This window comes from Leucopleurus acutus (genome assembly GCF_964270905.1).
Source record: "Leucopleurus acutus genome assembly, chromosome: 4".
NCBI lineage: Eukaryota > Metazoa > Chordata > Mammalia > Artiodactyla > Delphinidae > Leucopleurus > Leucopleurus acutus.
The window spans coordinates 49231753-49252864 of record NC_139146.1 but is presented as its reverse complement, the minus strand read 5'-3'; the positions used below and the strand labels follow the sequence as shown (position 1 = coordinate 49252864).

Below are 21112 nucleotides of genomic sequence, written 5' to 3'. Positions count from 1 at the left end.
CTCCTGCCTTAAAAGCAAACATTTTTGGAAGTTTTAGAGCTTGGGTTGTATCTTACATTTTTACCAATTCTCTGATACTTGTGAGAATTTACAGGTCATGGAACACAGTGGACATATATCCAGGTGAATCATTAAAACATAGAAATAGCACTACCACGTTTCCTACTTTGATTGAGATGATTTTGTAGCCCATGCAATAATAGATGATGGTGGCTCTTTTTTTCTTTGTTTTAAGAAAACAAGTCCACAGTTTTATATATTTACTTTTCATTAAGTTTAAATCCATGAAGGGTATACTGTCACTCAGATTCTCTGTCCAATGGCCTTAGCAAGGAGGTTGCTTTGGAATTTAGAATGAACCATGATGCCACTGTTTCCATAAGCATAAGTTATCTTTTCCCAGATTACTCTGGTTTTGTTAGGTTTTCCACCAGGAGTTAACTGTGTTGTTCTTTGTTTTGTGCACATAAGCACATCTCCTGCCTAGATAGAATTGTTTCACCTTGAGCATATACACCTTCAGTTTTCAGGAGAGCCATTTGCTCCCTCTGGTTTCGTAGACTCCGCTTATAGCCAACAAAAATGGCCTTGGACCACAGCCTTCCAGACATATTTGTCCTGTTAGAAGTCCTGTTCCCAGCAGGCTTCCACAGGGTCCGAGAAGGCTGAAATAGAAAGGGTGATGGTGGCTCTTTTAAATGCAACAATATGGCATATATAGAACTATACCTGACATATCCTTTAAATACTGTTCTAAGACAAATTGGTAATTGAGGTAGCTTCTTAATGTTGAAGAATGCATTGCAGTGGAGTTGCTTGTGATAATTTGGGTTGACATAGTTCTAGAGCTGTGGATCAGGAAACTTTGAATGGGTGTTCTGTGTGGGCTGCTCCTTAAGCCAGGCTGTATGCCGGTTGTGAAGGCTGATAACAATTTATATTTCAGACATGGAGAATGGCATTTTCTCAGTCTAACAGGTGGAAAAGAGAATCTGATTAGTTAAGGGACATGTAGTACATTTATTTTTAACATCTTTTTTTTGCGGTACGCAGGCCTCTCACTGTTGTGGCCTCTCCCGTTGCGGAGCACAGGCTCCGGACGCGCAGGCTCAGCGGCCATGGCTCACGGGCCCAGCCGCTCCGCGGCATGTGGGATCTTCCTGGACGGGGGCATGAACCTGTGTCCCCTGCATTGGCAGGCGGACTCTCAACCACTGCGCCACCAGGGAAGCCCTTTAACATCTTTATTGGAGTATAATTGCTTTACGATGGTGTGTTAGTTTCTGCTTTATAACAAAGTGAATCAGTTATACATATACATATGTCCCCATATCTCTTCCCTCTTGCGTCTCCCTCCCTCCCACCCTCCCTATCTCACCCCTCTAGGTGGTCACAAAGCACCGAGCTGATCTCCCTGTGCTATGTGGCTGCTTCCCACTAGCTATCTATTTTACATTTGGTAGTGTATATATGTCCATGCCACTCTCTCGCTTTGTCCCAGCTTACCCTTCCCCCTCCCCGTGTCCTCAAGTCCATTCTCTATGTCTGCGTCTCTATTCCCGTCTTGCCCCTAGGTTCTTCATGACCTTTTTTTTTAGATTCCATATATATGTATTAGCATACAGTATTTGTTTTTCTCTTTCTCACTTACTTCACTCTGTATGACAGACTCTAGGTCCATCCACCTCATGTAGTACATTTTTTAGGTTAGGAATCAGAGAAGCTCCCTAATTACTCTTTCCCACCCCAAAGAGTAAGTGTACAAAAGAAATCAGTCTAGAGTGGATCACTGTTCTAGCTATTTCCTCAGCTACCTCTTCAGCTGAACTTTCTGGGTTACCCTGGAACTTGGGATCTCAGACTGACTTGGCCTCTTAGCCAGAGGGGCTGGAAACCTTGGCAGACACCCTGTTGCATTCTCACCCATACTTCTTATCATATCGAAACATCTTGGCTTTGGCGATTCAGTGTAAAAATTCAAAAATGCCTTTTTAAAAATATGTCAGAGGATTCAGTGGACTTGGGTGTGGTGGGTAAAATTGATTAATTCTATGTATTGATCTCTGCCTTTATTGATGGAGAAATTCTGGGAAGTGAAACCATCCTCCCAGAGATTCCCATTGTAACCCTAGGAGTAACTGACAGACAAAGATGGGACCCAATAATGGACTTCAGTGAAGTCTCTGTCCTTCACTTAGGAAGTTAATTTACAGAGAAATTGTCAGGAGATCAAAAAAAGCAAAGATTTCCTTTTTTTTCTTTATGAATTTTGGTCAGTTTAAAGCCTGTTTTCCCCTAAGAAAATTATACCTTTAATATTTTTCTATCAGGAATAGTAGGTGAGTGATATTTATAAGAACTTCCTTTTTACAATCAAAAATTATTGGTGCTGTTAAGTAAATAAACCATATAGAGAGATATGAAGCAAAAGTTAAATCTCCCCTTCATCACTTCAGCCACACCCTTCTGAGATAGCATGTACTAACTGGTGTATATATTCTCAGATTTTTCTGTCGTTCCCCGCCCCCCCCCCGAAATATGCAGGCTTTCACATAGGGCTTTAAAAATGTGCTCTACTTGACATTTTATTTAAAACATATTTTACTGACGTATCCTTAATATCTTTTCAGGAGAATACATATTGATTTAGTTCATGTGAATAGCTATAGAACACTCCAAGTATAGAACAGATCATAATTTAGTCAATTATTCCTCTGTTAATGTAGATACTATCTGATTCCTTTCCTCCTCCTTTAACAAATCTGCCCTGGTAAACATTCCTGTATATACACAGGTGCTGCATCATACACACTTAACTTATAGGACTACAAATATATCTGTGTAGCAAAAAATAAGTAAAGAAAAATCGACAGAGTAAGAAACAACATGAGTGGGAGTAGGTGGGTAATTCACCTACCACCCCCTTCAGTAAACTACATTAGGACACAAGAGCGGTGTCTTTGCTGGGAATGTTGTCATTCTCAGTTTCCTTATGCTTCTTTTGGTGTAAGCACCTCAGAGTTGGAATGGGATTTTAATGTTTTAAAGTATGTGTAGGTTTTTATGGCCACCAGTCGAAGCCAATTACTTCATAGGTGTCCAGCCAAACAAATAGCAGTCTGTTCCAACACTGGAGGAAAAATTGGTTGTGTTGGTACTTACTGAGAGGATGGCATGTCTGTCTCCAATGTGATTGCCTCCTCTGTGATTTCCAAGGAAAAAAAAAATTATAATACCTAATAATTAGAATAAAGTTACATAGTAATTAGAATCTAATGGTCCCTGTAAGCTGCAATTATCTTGTTTATACTTAAATCCTATATTTGTAGAATGTATTTTTATTTCCAACTTACTACTATGGACTCTTTCAAAACATCGAAAAAAATATTACAGGTAATTGTATAAGGAATCTCCATGGACCCATCAATCAGTTTCAACACTTAGTAACTCATAGCCAGTCTTGTTTTAGTTACACCTCACATCTCTTGTCTTCCTGCGTACATTTTAGAGTAAATCCCAGAAGTCATATAATTTCACATAGGGTACCTTCATAAAAGTATAGTTGTTCATTTTAATTGCATCTAGGTTACTTTCTTAAAATGTTACAGTGATTTACACTCCATCAGCTGTACCCTTTTCCAAATCCACATTCAGTATTCACTCTGATAGGCCAAAAAAGAAAAGGGCATCGCTTTCATGGTTCTTTTGATTTGCAAGTATTCTTTTTGTTTTTTAAGTTCCTAGGCAATTCTTTTATGAAGATCAAAATTATTTTATCCAGCCTTTTTTCTATCAAAAAAATCCTAAGGCAATAAAAATGAATCCAGTGATGTTCTTACTGAAATCCATTATATCAGTATATTAATTTGTGAGGGATTGGTGTTTGTATAATATTGTCTTCCCATCCAGGAATACATTGCTGCAGGGGTCATGGTAACAGCTGACCTCTCCCCCATCAATTCTCTTTCTCTCCTCACTGGAGAATCCATCTACCCAATTGTCACTTTCTTCCACACTTGAAGGATGAAACTCAGACTCTGGAGGAGAGGCAGGCCTCCTTGCAGGTCTCAGGACTTCTCCCTTGAGAACTCTAGGTCCAAATATTATCATTCTTTTTTTTTAAAATTATTTTTTAAAATTTATTTTTGGCTGCATTGGGTCTTCGTTGTTGCATGCGGGCTTTCTCTAGTTGCAGCGAGCAGGGGCTACTCGGCGAGCAGGGGCTACTCTTCATTGTGGTGCGCAGGCTTCTCATTGCAGTGGCTTCTCTTTTACGGAGCCCGGCCTCTAGGTGTGCTGTAGCACGAGGGCTCAGTAGTTGTGGCTCACGGACTCTAGAGCACAGGCTCAGTAGTTGTGGTGCCCGGGTGTAGTTGCTCTGTGGCATGTGGGATATTCCTGGACCAGGGCTCGAACCCGTGTCCCCTGCACTGGCAGGCGGATTCTTAACCACTGTGCCACAAGGGAAGTCCCAAAATTTTATCATTCTTGTTACTACAATAGGCACAGAAAAGATCTTGTGATGGTTGGACCATGCTGCCATTTTCCCAGAGTCCTTGCTAGCGCCTCCTAAAGGTGGGGTCTGAACAGTCAGCCACCACAATTGAGCACCTACTATATACCCCAGTTTGTTACTAGCTGACAGAGGTACCCCAGTAAATAAGACACACAAGTCCTTCCTCTCCTGGAGCTTATAGTCAAGCATGGAAGAAATCACAAAAAATGATTTGGTCAAAGCATGATGGGTGTAACAAACTACTCACATTGTAGCATAAGTTGTTCTGCAGTTCATACAAAACTCTGCAAGTGTTTAGGTATTAAAGCCATGATACAGGGGGAAACGAGAGAGGTTAAGTAATTTGCCCAAAGCCAACACGGAATTCTATCCCAAGTCTTTCGTCTTAAACCCTGGACTCATTTCACTCTGCCCTCGTCTTTTACTGGGTTACTGTCAGCTGTTGCTGGCCCTTCAGACCCTCCTTTTCCATGTTTTTTTAAATTTTTGCTTTCTTATGTGATACTGAGTGAACACATGAAGAATAATTCTTGTTTCAATGAGAGTATGACTGAAGATCTAGTTCAGGAAGTCAACTTTGAGGTTCACATGATATTTGATAGAAAAATCCTTATCCAGCAGTAATTTTAAATAATTTTGTTTACTGCCTTATATAAGGTTAAGAACAATTTTCTTCTTCAACTTTGGAGAAAATATTTACTAGATGTTTCTCATCATAAGATTTAAAACAACTTTCATAAATTCTTTATAACAGTAGTTAATGATAGGACATTTTAGGAAATATAAAATAGATAAAACGGTATATAATTGTTAGCATTGCTTAAAGTGTAATTATTTCCTTTTTTCCAGGAACCTTTCAGGGAATTTGTTTTCATCATTATCTCAAGGAACTTTTGATTATCTTGGCTCATTACGATCTTTGTAAGTAAGAATTTTTCTCCTGTTTTAGTAGATATATTTTAGTGTTTTAAAATTAAAAAGTTATTATATGGCTTAAGAGACTTCATAGGAAAAGCTTGTGATTTTGCAATAATTAGAATCTCACTTGAGAACTTGCATTCACATTGAAAAACATACCATAAACCTTAATAATGTGTTTCAGGCTGGGACAACCATTTTCTCCTTAGAATACTACTCTATCTCTCTAATTTATATTTAAAGTAAATAAATTGGTAATTTTTTCTCTTTGTATTTCCAAATCAGAAAATATTTTGTTCAGCTAATTAAATTCCCAAAGTATAAAATATGCCTCCCTCCCTATGAAGAATTTATAGGGCTTCCCTGATGGCGCAGTGGTTGAGAGTCCGTCTGCCGATGCAGGGAACACGGGTTCATGCCCCGGTCCGGGAAGATCCCACATGCCGCAGAGCGGCTGGGCCCGTGAGCCATGGCCGCTGAGCCTGTGCGTCCGGAGCCTGTGCTCCGCAACGGGAGAGGCCACAACAGTGAGAGGCCCACGTACCGCAAAAAAAAAAAAAAAAAAAAAAAAGAATTTATAGTTAAGACTATGTTATGCTTTAGCGATTTAATTTTATCCTGTAACTCCATCCCCCAAACTGAATTCACAACTTATTACTGACATTTCTAGGCATGCTTACATAGAATGCCTGCTTTATGAAGTCAGCGTAAGGTCATATTTACATAATTCTCTGTAGCTTTAGAACTGGCTGATTTTTTCCCCCCAAAATACAGTTTTATTAAGTGCGAGATTGTATAGGAGTTACTTTTGAAGCTAACTGTATTTTCAGATAAACCTTAATATATTTCAAAGTATAAGTTATAATGATTTCTGTTGGAATTACAGTTAAATATAATGTTTTTCAAATTTTTATGGTATATAACATATGGGCTTGAGTCTCTTTTTCCAGGGAAAAATGTCTTCTCTGCCAGATGTCTGTTTGATGTATGCTGACTTCTTCCCTTTTTTCCCTTCCCTCCTCCTCATCTTTCGTTTTCTAAATTTATCATTTCAATCTCATTTAGCAGTTTTCATTGGGATGTAGCTGATAGGTTAGGCGCTCACGGTGCTTCTCCCCATGGCAGACATATGTATGTACTTCTAGAATCACACGGCATCAAACTCTATCTGGTCTTTTTGGTACTGCTACGGTTCTTATCCAGAAAACTGCTTTTTAGTGAAAACATCTCCTTTTAGTGGGCTCATGTCAGCCATTTCTGTGAAGTTTAGGAAATAAAGGCTGTAAAAATAATCTGGCTTTTGAGACCCTGGATAGCAGCAATGTAGGAAGTACTTTCATCCAAAAATTGGGCAAAATTGCCAGTGTTTATAACTGATCGTGCTGGAAACTGACCAGAAGGTGGTGCTTAGGAATTAGAAGTCAGCCAGTCATCCTAGTCAGATAAACAGAATATAACCATGTGAAACAGTCATATATTGCTTTATGTTGCCAGAACTAACAGAGTTTGCAGGTATTTAAGCCAAGAGCATGGCAGTGATGCTGGAAAAATTGGGGAAGGCTTCAGGATCCAGTATTTGTACCACAGACTTGATGAAAGGGTAACAGTTTGATAGACACAAAGGATGGGGATGTGGTATTCCAGTACCCTGGGCTTCAGGAGTTTGTTACATAGATGAGGAATAGATTTTGTTCACGTACCAACTTTGATTGAAACTGGAGTCACTCCCCGAATCAGTGGGGAAGGGAGCTGGGGTCAGGCATTTGGCATCATCTCAAGGGAAAGGAGACCATAACCAGCTGATGGTACAGTATGTGCCGTAGCATGGTAAGGGTGAGCAGGAATGTGCTTGCCACCCAAAGGGTAAAGCCAACATAAAGCAAAAATGCGATTTAATTCATTCACCATAACCTCTAAATTGCATTTTGTATGCTACAGAGAATTTCAGACTGAGTATCTGCTGTGTGATTGTAACATACTGTGGATGCATCGCTGGGTAAAGGAGAGAAACATCACGGTACGGGACACACGGTGTGTTTATCCTAAGTCTCTTCAGGCCCAGCCAGTCACAGGTGTGAAGCAGGAGTTGTTGACGTGCGGTAAGGAAGACAAACTGAGAAAGGGTTAACTGTATTTTACTTGCTATCTTGTTTTGCCTGACAAACTGCGGAGTTCTGTTTACACATTGGGACTGATTACAACTGTCAGTCTTCATGGATTTGATAATATTTAGTTTTTGCTGATAGTTAAGTCAGCTGGATTAAAAAACAATTTTTCGATGGGTGTTTAAAGTTCTTAGGTTCTGAACAGCTTTCTTTATGAAATCCAGTTTCAATAAATAGTATAGATCTTCAGATTTTCTAACAGCAAATCAGGAATTTGTTGATAGTAATAAAATCTCAGGACACAATCACACTTTTTGTTGGTGGGGTGTGAATTGATACAGCCTTTTTGAAGGATAGTTTGGCAATATGTATTGGTGTTCTTAAAGAATTGATACAACTTCGTATAGTAATTCTGCATGTAGGGGTTAATTCTTAAGAAATCATCAGCTGTGTGTGTAAATCTTCAGACTTTGTGAACATATCCTAAATTCTCAAAAATAGGGCATTGGTTTAATTATGGTACATCAATTCAGTGAGATAGTATGCAGCTGTTGAAAATCATGAATTTTAAGAATATCTGAAGGCTTGAGGGAAATAACACGTTTACCATGTGCTAAACGAAAAACAAAAAACAGAAAACCAAAAACAGTCCTTAAAATGATAGAGGTAGGTTCTAGTTTAGTCTTTGTGTTTGAAAATAGACAACTGTATCCATTTTTTCCATTTATTTTTATTATCATTATTTCACATGTAAAATATGCTCATTGGATTAAAGATTTATGAAAAGAAATAATGTGTACATATATCAAATTACCTTGGTGTACACTTTAAATAACTTATAATTTTGTCAGCTATACCTCCATAAAGCTGGGGGAAAAATGAAAAACTAAAAGAAGAAAAAAACAAAACCCATACTTACATTCTTATCATTCATAGGTAGCTAATGTCAAGGATACCTTGGTGTATCATCTTCTATACCTTTTTATTATGTTTTGTCCAAAATATCATACTCTAATGTTATTTTGTAACCTTTTGTAACTGGAAATGGTGTAAACTTGTTTCCTCATCATATAAAAGATGCATACCAATCCATTATACAGATGTGGCCATAACTTTTATTTTTTCATTACAGAGATGTAGCCATAGCAATTTCCTTATTACTGCAGATTTAGGTTAATAATTTCTCACTCTATAAACATTAAAAGGATTAATTTCCTTGTGTACATCTTTACATATTAGCTATTTAGGATAGAATACTACTAAAAGTAGAATTATTGTGTTAGACAAAGGAACTAAATATTTTAAAGGCTTTTAACGAGCCAAAAGATTTGTGTACATTTTTGCATATGTAGTTAAAATTTCTCTCTTTTATTTTTCTTACTGGAAGGAAATATATCAGCTTTGTAAAAGTTGATATGAAATGGTTTCATTTTAATTCTACTTAACGGTGTTTTCATCTTGGACCCTCTTAATTCAGTAATAGCTTTGTTGATACTAACATTAGAATGCTGATTACTGAGAAATTATTCGTTTTTTCCATTTTTAAAATTTCAATTAGAATTTCTATAATTTTAAATTTTGGAGTGTGAATATAGTATTGTATTTGTTAACTGAGTCTTTATTTTACTGTCTCTAGATCCTCCCCTTGAATTACCATCTTTCTACATGACTCCATCTCATCGTCAAGTTGTGTTTGAAGGAGACAGCCTTCCTTTCCAGTGTATGGCTTCATATATTGATCAAGACATGCAAGTGTTATGGTATCAGGATGGGCGAATAGTCGAAACTGATGAATCCCAAGGTATCTTTGTTGAAAAGAACATGATTCACAACTGCTCGTTGATTGCAAGGTAAACTTTTTTTAGATGAGAAATTGTCTCTGGATTTTATCATTTCAAAATTGTACTGTTTAGTTAGAATTTGAATGAATATTTTACCTTCTTGCTTTTAAAAAAGCAAACTTCTGACATTTCTTTTCCTGATTGTTACTTATCGTCTAAAATTAAATAGCTATCTTTTCCATCCAGTTTTGGAGGAAAAAAGCATAGGATAAAAGGGAAACACTGTTTAAAAGTGAGAGACGTTTTGTTTAAAGTCTCAAGAGGAAAAAATGTAAACTTTTAGTGCCAAACTTAATTTCTAAAAATTTCCTGCTACTAATAAGCTTAGAATTTCACTTTTGGGAATCACCTAATTTTCACTGTCTTAAGATTAATGTAACATTTTAAGATACTTCCTTTTTTCACCCCACTAGTATAAAAGAATATAACACGTGTCAACCCACGATTGGTGCAAGCATAGCAATAGTTAATTCGAATGAACTTAAAGTACAAAAAACAGGATAAAAATAAATATGATGTTATCACTTATCATGTTTTATTTTGGTAAAATCTTAATCTGTAGGTATTGAATTTTCTCTTTCCTTCTTTCTGCCTCTCTTTCTGTCTCTGTGTATCTCTCCAAGCCTTTTTCTGTCTCTCTCTGTCTTTCCTTCCTACCAATTTCATAAAGATAGACCTCAGCTTGAATATTGAAGAGTAGATCTGTAGTTTCTCAACTCTCTCCTGGGGCACTTTAGGGTAGTATTACAAAAGCATCATGAAAAAATTACCAAGAAACTAAAAGCTGTCTGAGTTGAGACTCAGGTTTGGGCATTTTGAGGTTCGAATATTCTATTTTATAATATCTCTTTCTCTTCTGAGATTTCCTAACTGTCTGTTAGAAGCATATTTTCATTTGTGTCTTTTAACTTTTATAGTAGATACCCTTAAATCCTTGCTTTCATATTCCAGTATCTGGGTCATCTTGGGATCATCACCTTTACTATTTTTCTTATAAATATGGTTTATATTTCCCTATGTAAAAAATATTGTTTATATGTCTGGTAATGTTGGATTGTATCCTGGACATTGTGAATAATTTGCTATAGAAAAGTAGACAGAGTACAGCTTATGGGACAAATCTGGCCTATGAATGTTTTTTTATAGTTTTAAATGGTTACATTTAAAATGGTTATAAAAGTACCTACATAATATTCTCAGTGTTGCTTCTTGGTCAGCAAAGCCTAAAGTATTTACTATCTGGCCTTCAGAGAAAAAGTTTGCTGATCCCTGACTCTGGATTCCTTTGTATTCTTCTCAAGACAGCTAGTTTTGTTTCACTGAACAGTTACCTTGGTTAAATTCAGACTCCTAGATCTGGCTTTTCTGTATTAGGCAGCCACTGAAATCTGCTTGGTGTTTGCCCTGTCTGCATGGGTCAGGGTCAGGGTCAGTTAAAGAGCTGGGTGGATTTTATATGCAGAAGTTTGGGCTTCCAGCCAGGCTCCTTTCTACCTCTGTCCTCTGATTTTTCAACCGGTAAGATTTTGAGTTTCTATTTGAATAATGCCTGCCCTTGGGCAAAAGCCATTAAAAAAATTTCCTGGTTACTCCCCACTGCCATTCCCTTCTTCCTACTGTCAGGTCCTCTTTGGTTTCTGCTTGCTTTGGATCACTCTCCATGTGTTCAGATAGTTATCATATTGTAGTTTTGTTCACAGCTTATAACTAACTGCTAATTGCAGGGAGGGTGGTTTGATAGGAGCCACTCTGCTATTACCAGAAGCAGAGTTCTTTTATTGGGGATGAGATTGTTAGGAAAGTTTTTTATATGTTCTTTGCACTTAATATTAAGTTCTAGTGAGAAGATTCTAATTGTTACATTATTTTTACTGTGTGATAATTTCACAAGTGTATACATAGGTCAAAACTTACCAAATTGTATATATATGTACTTTTTTGGCTGCATTGGGTCTTGGTTGCCGCGTGCGGGCTTTCTCTAGCTGCGGCGAGCAGGGGCTACTCTTCGTTGCGGTGCGTGGGCTTCTCATTGCAGTGGCTTCCCTTGTTGCGGAGCACAGGCTCTAGGCGCTCGGCTTCAGTAGTTGCGGCACGCAGACCCATGGGCTCAGTAGTTGTGGCGCACGGGCTTAGTTGCTCCGTGGGATGTGGGATCTTCCCGGACCAGGGATAGACCCTGTGTCCCCTGCATTGGCAGGCAGATTCTTAACCACTGGGCCACCAGGGAAGTCCCCAAATTGTATATTTTAAGCACTTTATTTTCTGAGTAGACAATAATTGACAAATAATACAACAATAAAGCTTTAGAAATGTAATAGAACCCTTTTCTGAATAAAAGAGCCTTATTTTTTTAAATTTTATTGAATAGTATAGTTGATTTACAGTGTTGTGTTAATTTCTGCTCTACAGCAAAGTGACTGAATTATATGTATATTCTTCTTCATATTCTTTTCCATTATTATCACAGGATATTGAATATAGTTCCAAGAGCTTTAATTTAACTCTTAAATTTTGTAGCTATAAAGTAACTAGATTTACTTTATAAATTTATTTCTGTAAGTCATGTTTAAATTAATCTAAATTCCTTTAGCATTACAAAAAAATTAATTCTAAGGATAGCAACTTCACCTAACATTCTTTTGTTGGTAGGGACACTTACCAAAGTGAAAATCTTTCGTATGAAGACTGAGAAGTCCTTTACACAGAGTTAATCCCAGAATCATAAAGAAGTTGTAGGAAAAGGAAATATGTGGTTATTGGACTGGTTTACCTCATACAGCTCTTGATTCTTCATTGGTCTCCTCATGTCGTTGATCCTTCATTAGTAAGAATCAGAGTTTGTATTTTTCCTAGACACTGAAATTGAAGCTACCTCCTTCTCCTTAAATCTCCTAATATGTCGTGTTGAGGATTCTTGAAAAATTTGTTCCGATAATTGGTTTTAGACATTGAAGGTATTGCTGAAAGTTGGGTTAGGACCGTTTTCTCCAGAGGGTATGCTAATGTGTCCTGGGGTGCCACAGTGTGTTAACGGAGGTGCTGTGTGGTATTATAAGGGTTTGAGCATAGTGATACTGGACATTAGTGAGACACGACACAGCTACCAGCTCCAGGCAGTTAGGGTGTTGAATTTACATGATGCTGCATCCCTTTTGCTGGTGCCATACTTTAGATAATGGGATTTTGACAGTTACTATGGTGCAAAGCAAGTAGTGTGTGAAAATAATTTTGGAACAAGGAATATGGATATCACTGTTTGATCTGTATCTAATGTTTGATTAATTTTGGAGTGCCCAATAGGCATGCACAACCCATTAGGAAGTAGTTGTGGTTAAGAATGAAATACTTATTTTAATTGATGTGTGTGTTTTTCCAAATGGCTACTAAGTTATTAAGACATATATACACAGTTTTAGGATTGCATTTAGTCATTGCAACCACCCTAGGTGTTTTTTTTTGTTTTTCTATTTTATTCTGTTATAGTCAATTGCATTTTTTTTAACATCTTTATTGGAGTATAATTGCTTTACAACGTTGTGTTAGTTTCTGCTGTATAACAAGGTGAATCAGCTCTACGTATACATATAACCCCATACCCGCTTCTTGCATCTCCCTCCTACCCTCCCTATCCCACCCCTCTAGGTGGTCACAAAGCACCGAGCTGATCTCCCTGTGCTATGCGGCTGCTTCCCACTAGCTATCTGTTTTACATTTGGTAGTGTATATATGTCAATGCTACTCTCTCACTCGTCCCAGCTTACCCTCCCCTGCACCGTGTCCTCCAGTCCATTTTCTACGTCTGCGTCTTTATTCCTCTCCTGCCCGTAGGTTCATCAGAACCATTTTTTTTTTTTAGATTCCATATATATGTGTTAGCATACGGTATTTATTTTTCTCTTTCTGGCTTACTGCACTCTGACTGGCTTACTGACTCTCTAGGTCCATCCACCTCACTACAAATAACTCAGTTTCATTTCTTTTTATGGCTGAGAAATATTCTGTTGTATATATGTGCCACATCCTCTTTATCCATTCATCTGTCAATGGACACTTAGGTTGCTTCCATGTTTTGGCTATTGTAAATAGTGCTGCAGTGAACATTGTGGTACGTGACTCTTTTTGAATTGTTTTTCTTGGGGTATATGCCCAGAAGTGGGATTGCTGGGTCGTATGGTAGTTCTACTTTTAGTTTTTTAAGGAACCTACGTACTGTTCTCCATAGTGGCTGTATCAATTTACATTCCCACCAACAGTACAAGAGGGTTCCCTTTTCTGCACACCCTCTCCAGCATTTATTGTTTGTAGATTTTTTGATGATGGCCATTCTGACCGGTGTGAAGTGATACCTCATTGTAGTTTTGATTTGCATTTCTCTAATGATTAGTGATGTTGAGCATCCTTTCATGTGTTTGTTGGCAGTCTGTATCTCTTCTTTGGAGAAATGTGTATTTAGGTCTTCTGCCCATTTTTGGATTGGGTTGTTTGTTTTTTGCTATTGAGCTGCATGAGCTGCTTGTAAAATTTGGAGATTAATCCTTTGTCAGTTGCTTCATTTGCAAATATTTTCTCCCATTCTGAGGGTTGTCTTTTCATCTTGTTTATGGTTTCCTTTGCTGTGCAAAAGCTTTGAAGTTTCATTAGGTCCCATTTGTTTATTTTTGTTTTTATTTTCATTTCTCTAGGAGGTGGGTCAAAAAGGATCTTGCTGTGATTTATGTCATAGGGTGTTCTGCCTCTGTTTTCCTTGAAGAGTTTGATAGTGTCTGGCCTTACATTTAGGTCTTTAATCCATTTTGAGTTTATTTTTGTGTATGGTGTTAGGGAGTGTTCTAATTTCATTCTTTTACATGTACCTGTGCAGTTTTCCCAGCACCACTTATTGAAGAGGCTGTCCTTTCTCCACTGTACATTCCTGCCTCCTTTATTAAAGATAAGGTGACCATATGTGCATGGGTTTATCTCTGGGCTTCCTATCCTGTTCCAGTGATGTACATTTCTGTTTTTGTGCAGTACCATACTGTCTTGATTACTGTAGCTTTGTAGTATAGTCTGAAGTTAGGGGGCCTCATTCCTCCAGCTTCATTTTTTTCTTAAGATTACTTTGGCTATTTGGGGTCTTTTTTGTTTTCATACAAACTGTAAAATATTTTGTTCTAGTTCTGTGAAAAATGCCAGTGGTAGTTTGATAGGGATTGCGTTGAATCTGTAGATTGCTTTCACCCTAGGTGTTTCTTTGAGGCTAGGGGCATTGTGGAAGTTATCTAGTCAGTGAAGGAACCATGAACCAAGAAAATTTGGGGATCTCTGGATTAAGGAATGCTTTTTATTGCCAAAAATTTTTATATACTTCCTAGTTCGATAGAGTTATACAAAGTATAATGTTTGACAGGCTTTCTGGTTATTTAAATTTAATGTCAAACTCTTCTGTGTCATTTTACCTTGAATATATTTATTTCAATGTTTTAGTTTGTTTACTAACTTAGTAAAGATGATAAATATTTTCTTTGGTTCAGAATCACAGTGCCTCAAAGTCTTTATTAGAACATTTGTTGTTGTATAGCCATTAATGATTTTAGGAAGCTAGAAAAATGTGTTTTAATTTCAAGGCATTATTTTGTTAAGTTAATTAAAATTATACATGCTTTATGTCTAATGATTTATTTGTATCTACATGAAAGCAAAGTATAGTAGATCATGTGGGGGGAATAAAGTTTAATTGAAGGTTCTGACATTTGCTCTTTAATTAATAGGTTTTATATTAGAGAATTATGATTTCATCTTGAAAGTTGAATTTTCTGACAGCTATTTAGAAATATAACTGTTACTATAAGTTGAAGTGTACTTTTAAATGGAAAGCTACTTTTGTTAAAGCATTAATTGGTAATTTATTAAATCTTTAGAGACTTAACAGGTTTTAACTCCTTTTCCACAAAATATTTCATCTTAAATATTAATTACACACTTCATAATATTAGTCTTCTTCATGCTTGAGTATGGATCTGAAAAGGTAGATATAACTTGGAAACTATTAGTTTTTTTTTAATTATCATTTTGTTTTTGATTTTTTTCTTTATTTATTGAAGTATAGTTTATTTATAATGTGTTAGTTTCAGTTGTACAGCATAGTGATTCAGTTATACGTGTATGCATGTATCTATTTCAGATTCTTCTCCCTAATAGGTTATTCCAGAATACCGAGTGAAGTTCCCTGCTGGTTACTATTTTATATATAGGAGTGTGTGTATACTGATCCCAGACACCTAATTTATCCCTCCTCCCCCCTTTCCCCTTTGGCAACCATAAGTTTGTTTTCTATGTCTGTGGGTCTGTTTCTGTTTTTATTGCTTGTATGTGTAACCTAAAAAAAAAAAAAGGTTACAAATGAACTTATATACAAAACAGAAATTGACTTTCCTTTAGTTTTGCTGAAGGAAGTGCCATGATGTTTCTGCCTTGGCACTTGGTTTCTGCTCCCTGTGGTGGCCTGCCCTCCCTTTTCTTGGAGGGAGAAGTCTCAGTGCCACTCCATTCATTCTTCTGCTATAGCTTTTACCGTAGTATTTTAGGTCTCCCTTTACCTGCCTGTCTTGACTTGCTGCTGAAGTACTTAAATGGAGGGTTTTTTTTTTTATTATTATTATTTTTAATCTAGCAAGCAAGCGCTTGTCCTAGGACATACATTCATGTTTGCTTAAAGAATGATCGAAGCACATGTTGTCTTCCTTCTTGCCTAACCATATTTTCTCTCTCTTTCAACTCTTTCTTCATGCAGTGCCCTAACCATTTCTAATATTCAGGCTGGATCGACTGGAAATTGGGGCTGCCATGTCCAGTCCAAACGTGGGAACAATACGAGAACCGTCGATATTGTGGTCTTAGAAAGCTCTGCACAGTACTGTCCTCCCGAGAGGGTGGTAAACAATAAAGGGGATTTCAGGTCAGTGACATGGAGCGTGCTGGAAAGGGCTGACTGGCCCCTCGTCTTTTTATTCTCAAAGGCATAGACATATGTGACCAGTCTCCTGTCCTCAGAAAGAAAATTTGAGCAATGTATGTCTATTCACATATATATCCTTATATATCTAAGGACTACCCACAAGTGATTTCAGAATCATTTATGGAGATTAAAAGTAAAAACAGGTGCCTGAACTTTATCTGAGATCTATTGATTTATAAGTCTCTGAAAGTTGAGCCAGAAGTGTTCTTTTTTGTTTTTTTTTTTTTTGTGGTACACGGGCCTCTCACTGTTGTGGCCTCTCCCGTTGCAGAGCGCAGGCTCTGGACACGCAGGCTCAGCAGCCCTGGCTCATGGGTCCAGCCGCTCCGAGGCATGTGGGATCTTCCCGGACCAGGGCACGAGCCCGTGTCCCCTGCATCGGCAGGCGGACTCTCAACCACTGTACCACCAGCGAAGCCCGAGAAGTGTTCATTTTTATCAGGTGGTTTTATTGTAAAAGTTAAGAACCACTACTTTAGGAAACAGTTTGGAAATTCTACTAAAATAGTGTGCTAATAGCATTTCCTGTTTTTTTTTTTTTCCTGTTTTTTTTTAAGGGCTCTTTTTGGATGACCTTTGGAAGGTTTTGTGGTGCTAATTGACTTTTAACCGTAGGCAGTTAAGTGGACATCATAATTAGCAGAAACACATAACCATTTTTCCTCCCCTTTGGTTCTTCTGGCAATTAAGCAAGAGGGACTTTGAGAAAGGAAGGCTGTTGGGTGGTCTGAAAGCTGGGAGCCACTAGTGTTGGACTCTGTTAAGATGATCAGAATGGGTTAAATACTGTGATTTGTTTGCTGTTTTTTAGTAGAAAGTTTAGAATTTGTGAGAGCTAAAAACTTTTACCTTAGACTCTCCTTACTTTCAAAGTTGCTTTAAAACATTATCTTTAAATATGTTATTTACCTAAAGTTCTTTATGTTTAGAATTTTAGCAATGAGTTATATAGTTAATATAAATGAAGGGAAATATGTAGCTCTGTAAAGCAGCATAAAGATTGTTGAATACCCAGTTTATAGCTGTCTTATGATTGGTGGTATTGCTGCCTTGTGGCTGTAAGTTCGATTTTTAAGGATAAGAAAAAAAACCCTTTGGTGTTAATCTTTCAAGTCAAAGGTAAAGAAGCAATAACATCTTTACCTCAGCTACTTCTCCATTGATTTTTTAAAAATTGTCTTTCGTCCTCCTCCCCCTTCCCCTTTTAAAATTCTCCTTGACATGAATGTGTGGAAATCATAATTTATTATTGCCAATGGATAAGTTTTTTATGTGGATTAACTGTTAATCTATAATATTTAAATATTTAAAGTATACGTTAAGGTGCAATATATAACATTTGTTAATTTTGTTAAATTCAACATCTTCATTAAATAGTCATAGTATGTTTTCTGCTTATGGTGGATTTTCTGTTTTTACTCATAGTTTTGGAGGGTTTTCCATTTTTAAAAATAGAAGTAGAGTCTAATCATTTAACTGATTAATGAATTATTTATCTTTTGACATTCTGGAAGATATTATACAGTTACAACTTCCCCTGCATTAATAAGATTTAGTTTAGTCTTGCTTCATCTTTTATATAGTTTTTCATAATGCATTCTATTTTGGTGTGGCTGATATTATAATTTAGCAGTTCATATGTTATGAGTCAGCTATAACTGACTCATATATATAATATATATATATAACATATAACATATTATCAAATATGTTATTTTCATTCCCAGTTTTGGAGAAATAGAGCTCAAATAACAAAGATTTCTCTCAATCCAGTTAGTGCTGATTCATACCAGCAAGTCAGTGTAGTCACTTCACTTGCACAGTGACTGTACAATTTATCTGGGCTTCACCCAGATAAATTCGGTTGTATATGGTATTAGACATCTCCAAGACCCACCTCCCGCCATCCCAGCCAAGTGCAGAAGTTTGCTAAAAGAACTTACGAGATTCAGCGTATAGCTGTAGTGATATCTAAGATATAGTGATCCAGTAATATACATAGCTGGATAATAAGGGAAAGAGACACAGGTGGGTTCTGGAGAGATCCACGTGTAAGGTTCTTGATTATCTCTGCCTCCCAGGAAGGTCCCACGGAGCTCACTACTCCTCCAGCCTTGAAAAGACAGCAGCCTCGGTATAGTGTTTCTGGCTTCTCCAGGGAAGCCCACTGGAGACACAGCACCCAAAGTTCTTGTTGGGGGCTGGTCATGTAGGCATCCTCTGCCTACCTGATACCAAAATTTCAGACCCCCAGGAAGAAAGCAGGTGCTTACATACACCATATTGCTTGTCCAGACAGTCTAGGTACAGTGAATCACCTTTACCAGTTAACTGTTCATGGGAACACTCCAAGCCCCAAGTTCCTAGGTGCCACCGAAGGACCGGCATTGCAAGCAGGCCTTTCTAAGGAGAGCAGTCTTGGGCCTGCTATGGTAGCTCTTTTCTACACATATCCTAACTTTCCTTCTGTGACAGGGCAAGTTCTATTTATATTGGATAAGATTCTGACCTTATGTAACTAATGGTTCTATAAGCCAGCAATACAGTAACAGTAATTAAAAAGAAACGCAGGACCATTTGGTCTACCATTTTTCTTTTCTGCTGGGTAAGATACAATTTCCCTGTCTGTTTATATTTAGAATATTTTAGGAAAATATTCTGTTAGGGTAATAAAATACACTTGGCTGGTAGCTTAAAACGGTTTAGTCCGTTTTAACTTAAAAAAATTTTGGGGGGGGTCCTTATTATTAAAGGAGTTTTGTTTCTTCTTGATTTTTGTCTGATTCTGTGTGACATGTTCTAAACCTTGATTTTCCTCTGCTGTTACTAGTGTCAGCGTAGGTTCTCTTAGGCCATTTTGTCTTCGTCTCTCTAGGTGGCCCAGAACGCTGGCAGGCATTACCGCACATCTGCAGTGTACTCGGAATACCCACAGCGGTGGGATCTATCCCGGAAACGCCCAGGATGAGAGAAAGGCCTGGCGCAGATGTGATCGAGGTGGCTTTTGGGCGGATGATGATTATTCTCGCTGCCAGTATGCAAATGATGTCACTAGAGTTCTTTATATGTTTAATCAGGTAACTGGAAAGTCTTCAGATCGGCCGAGGGTGCTAATAAAACGTGGTACTCACACCAAATACATAAGATTTTTTTTTTTAATACTAGTAAAGCATAGGATTTGGTGTTTATACTTCAGTGGACTGTGTCTTTGGGATCAGACCTGTCCTTCTCAACCAGAGAAGGGCATCTCTGGCATCACTCTTCCTTTCCAGTTACGACCTGACTCTGTGCCTTTGCCTGAATACCTTCATCATCTGTATCTCCAGGCAAAATCCCAACCATCCTTCAAATGCACCTGGGAAGCTACCCTTTAGTTCCTTTTATAAATCCTTTGTCACAAGGGATCCCTTGTTGCACTTGTACTATTCGTATGCTTTTCCTTATCTCTGCTTCTGTGTGTCTTTTTTTAAACCGTAGCAGATTATAAGCTGCTGGCAGGTGCTTTCTGTGTCTTACACATTTTCTTACGTTCCTCTGCACCTGATATACCCTTTTTGTAATGGTTGGTGCTGAGTCGTGTTTAAGTCAATAAATAAACAAATGGGAAGCATGACTGGCAGTGCATGACAGTACAGATAAGAGGCAAATAAGTGATTCATGCTCCCATGTGGCAGGAGTTCCAGGCCAGATATTGATCCTTCCTGGCTGGAATACTCGGGAAAGGTGTTACTAGGCAATTGGAATTGAGTATATATAGAATTTGGCTAGGTAGAGATGGTGCAGCCCATTTATGTACTGTTATATTCCATTCCAAGTTAAAAATAATTCCTTCAGGTAAGTTTCCAATAATATTTCAGTCTTCTCAGTTTTGGAGAAGCACTTTAAGAAGGTCATAGTGAGTAGATGATAAAAAATTTGAATTCATTGCCATGTTTTGAAATGCAAAGGTAGGATGTCAAAATTTTGTCCGTCATTTTGCTAAGTGCTTCTTTTTGCCTTTTTAATATAGATGCCCCTCAACCTTACCAACGCTGTGGCCACAGCCCGACAATTATTGGCTTACACTGTGGAAGCAGCCAACTTTTCTGACAAGATGGATGTTATATTTGTGGCTGAAATGATAGAGAAATTTGGAAGATTTACTAAAGAGGAAAAATCAAAAGAGGTATTTTCTGGTTCAGATTTGTAGCATATAGCATATCAGCAAACGGTCATATGATAGGGTTGAATCTGTATTTTGAAAGGCTGTTTATGTTTGCTGTATTTGAACTAAATATACCTTTTAACTTCTAAAATTGTCATTGAAAAACCTATGCTCCATTATAGTGACTTGTTGGGAAGAGTAGAGGTGAACTGTCAGTTCTTGGAAATTACCGTGATGGGGCACAGCCAGCCTGTGAGAAAGCAACGTCCTGCATCCACGTTGTAGGTCAGCCTGGCTGCTTCTCTCAGGCTGCCTGGGATTTCTCTTCTCCACACTGTCAGGTGTCCATCCTTCTTAGTGAGAGTTTTAGGCCCCCAGATCTTGTGTTAAATTGCTTAACTGATTTTGGAATGTCCTAGAGAAGTGAAAGACTACTTTAGGAACTTAAAAAAAAAATTCCATGTGATTAAAATACACAAGTTATGAAAATTTAATAGCTTTGAAAAGGGGCCACGTTAAAACTGTGATATGCTTGTCCACGTGATATCCTTTAAGGGAAAACTTCAACAAACCACGGTTTTCAGAATGAAT

The 21112-nt window shown here is 37.6% G+C and overlaps 1 protein-coding gene and 1 pseudogene across 2 annotated transcripts in view; one reads left to right on the top strand and one right to left on the bottom strand.

The window, feature by feature from the left end:
- ADGRA3 (adhesion G protein-coupled receptor A3) overlaps positions 1–21112 on the top strand; it is a 119093-nt gene that overhangs the window by 51668 nt on the left and 46313 nt on the right. The window contains exons 5-10 of the mRNA XM_082838361.1: positions 5366–5437; positions 7373–7533; positions 9176–9389; positions 16153–16317; positions 19253–19454; positions 20387–20542. Coding sequence (XP_082694487.1) covers positions 5366–5437; positions 7373–7533; positions 9176–9389; positions 16153–16317; positions 19253–19454; positions 20387–20542 — 970 coding nt within the window. The remainder of the gene's footprint in view (positions 1–5365; positions 5438–7372; positions 7534–9175; positions 9390–16152; positions 16318–19252; positions 19455–20386; positions 20543–21112) is intronic.
- LOC309961011 (large ribosomal subunit protein eL33-like) lies at positions 277–836 on the bottom strand (annotated as a pseudogene). The gene has a single exon. The product of its transcript is annotated as a large ribosomal subunit protein eL33-like (transcript).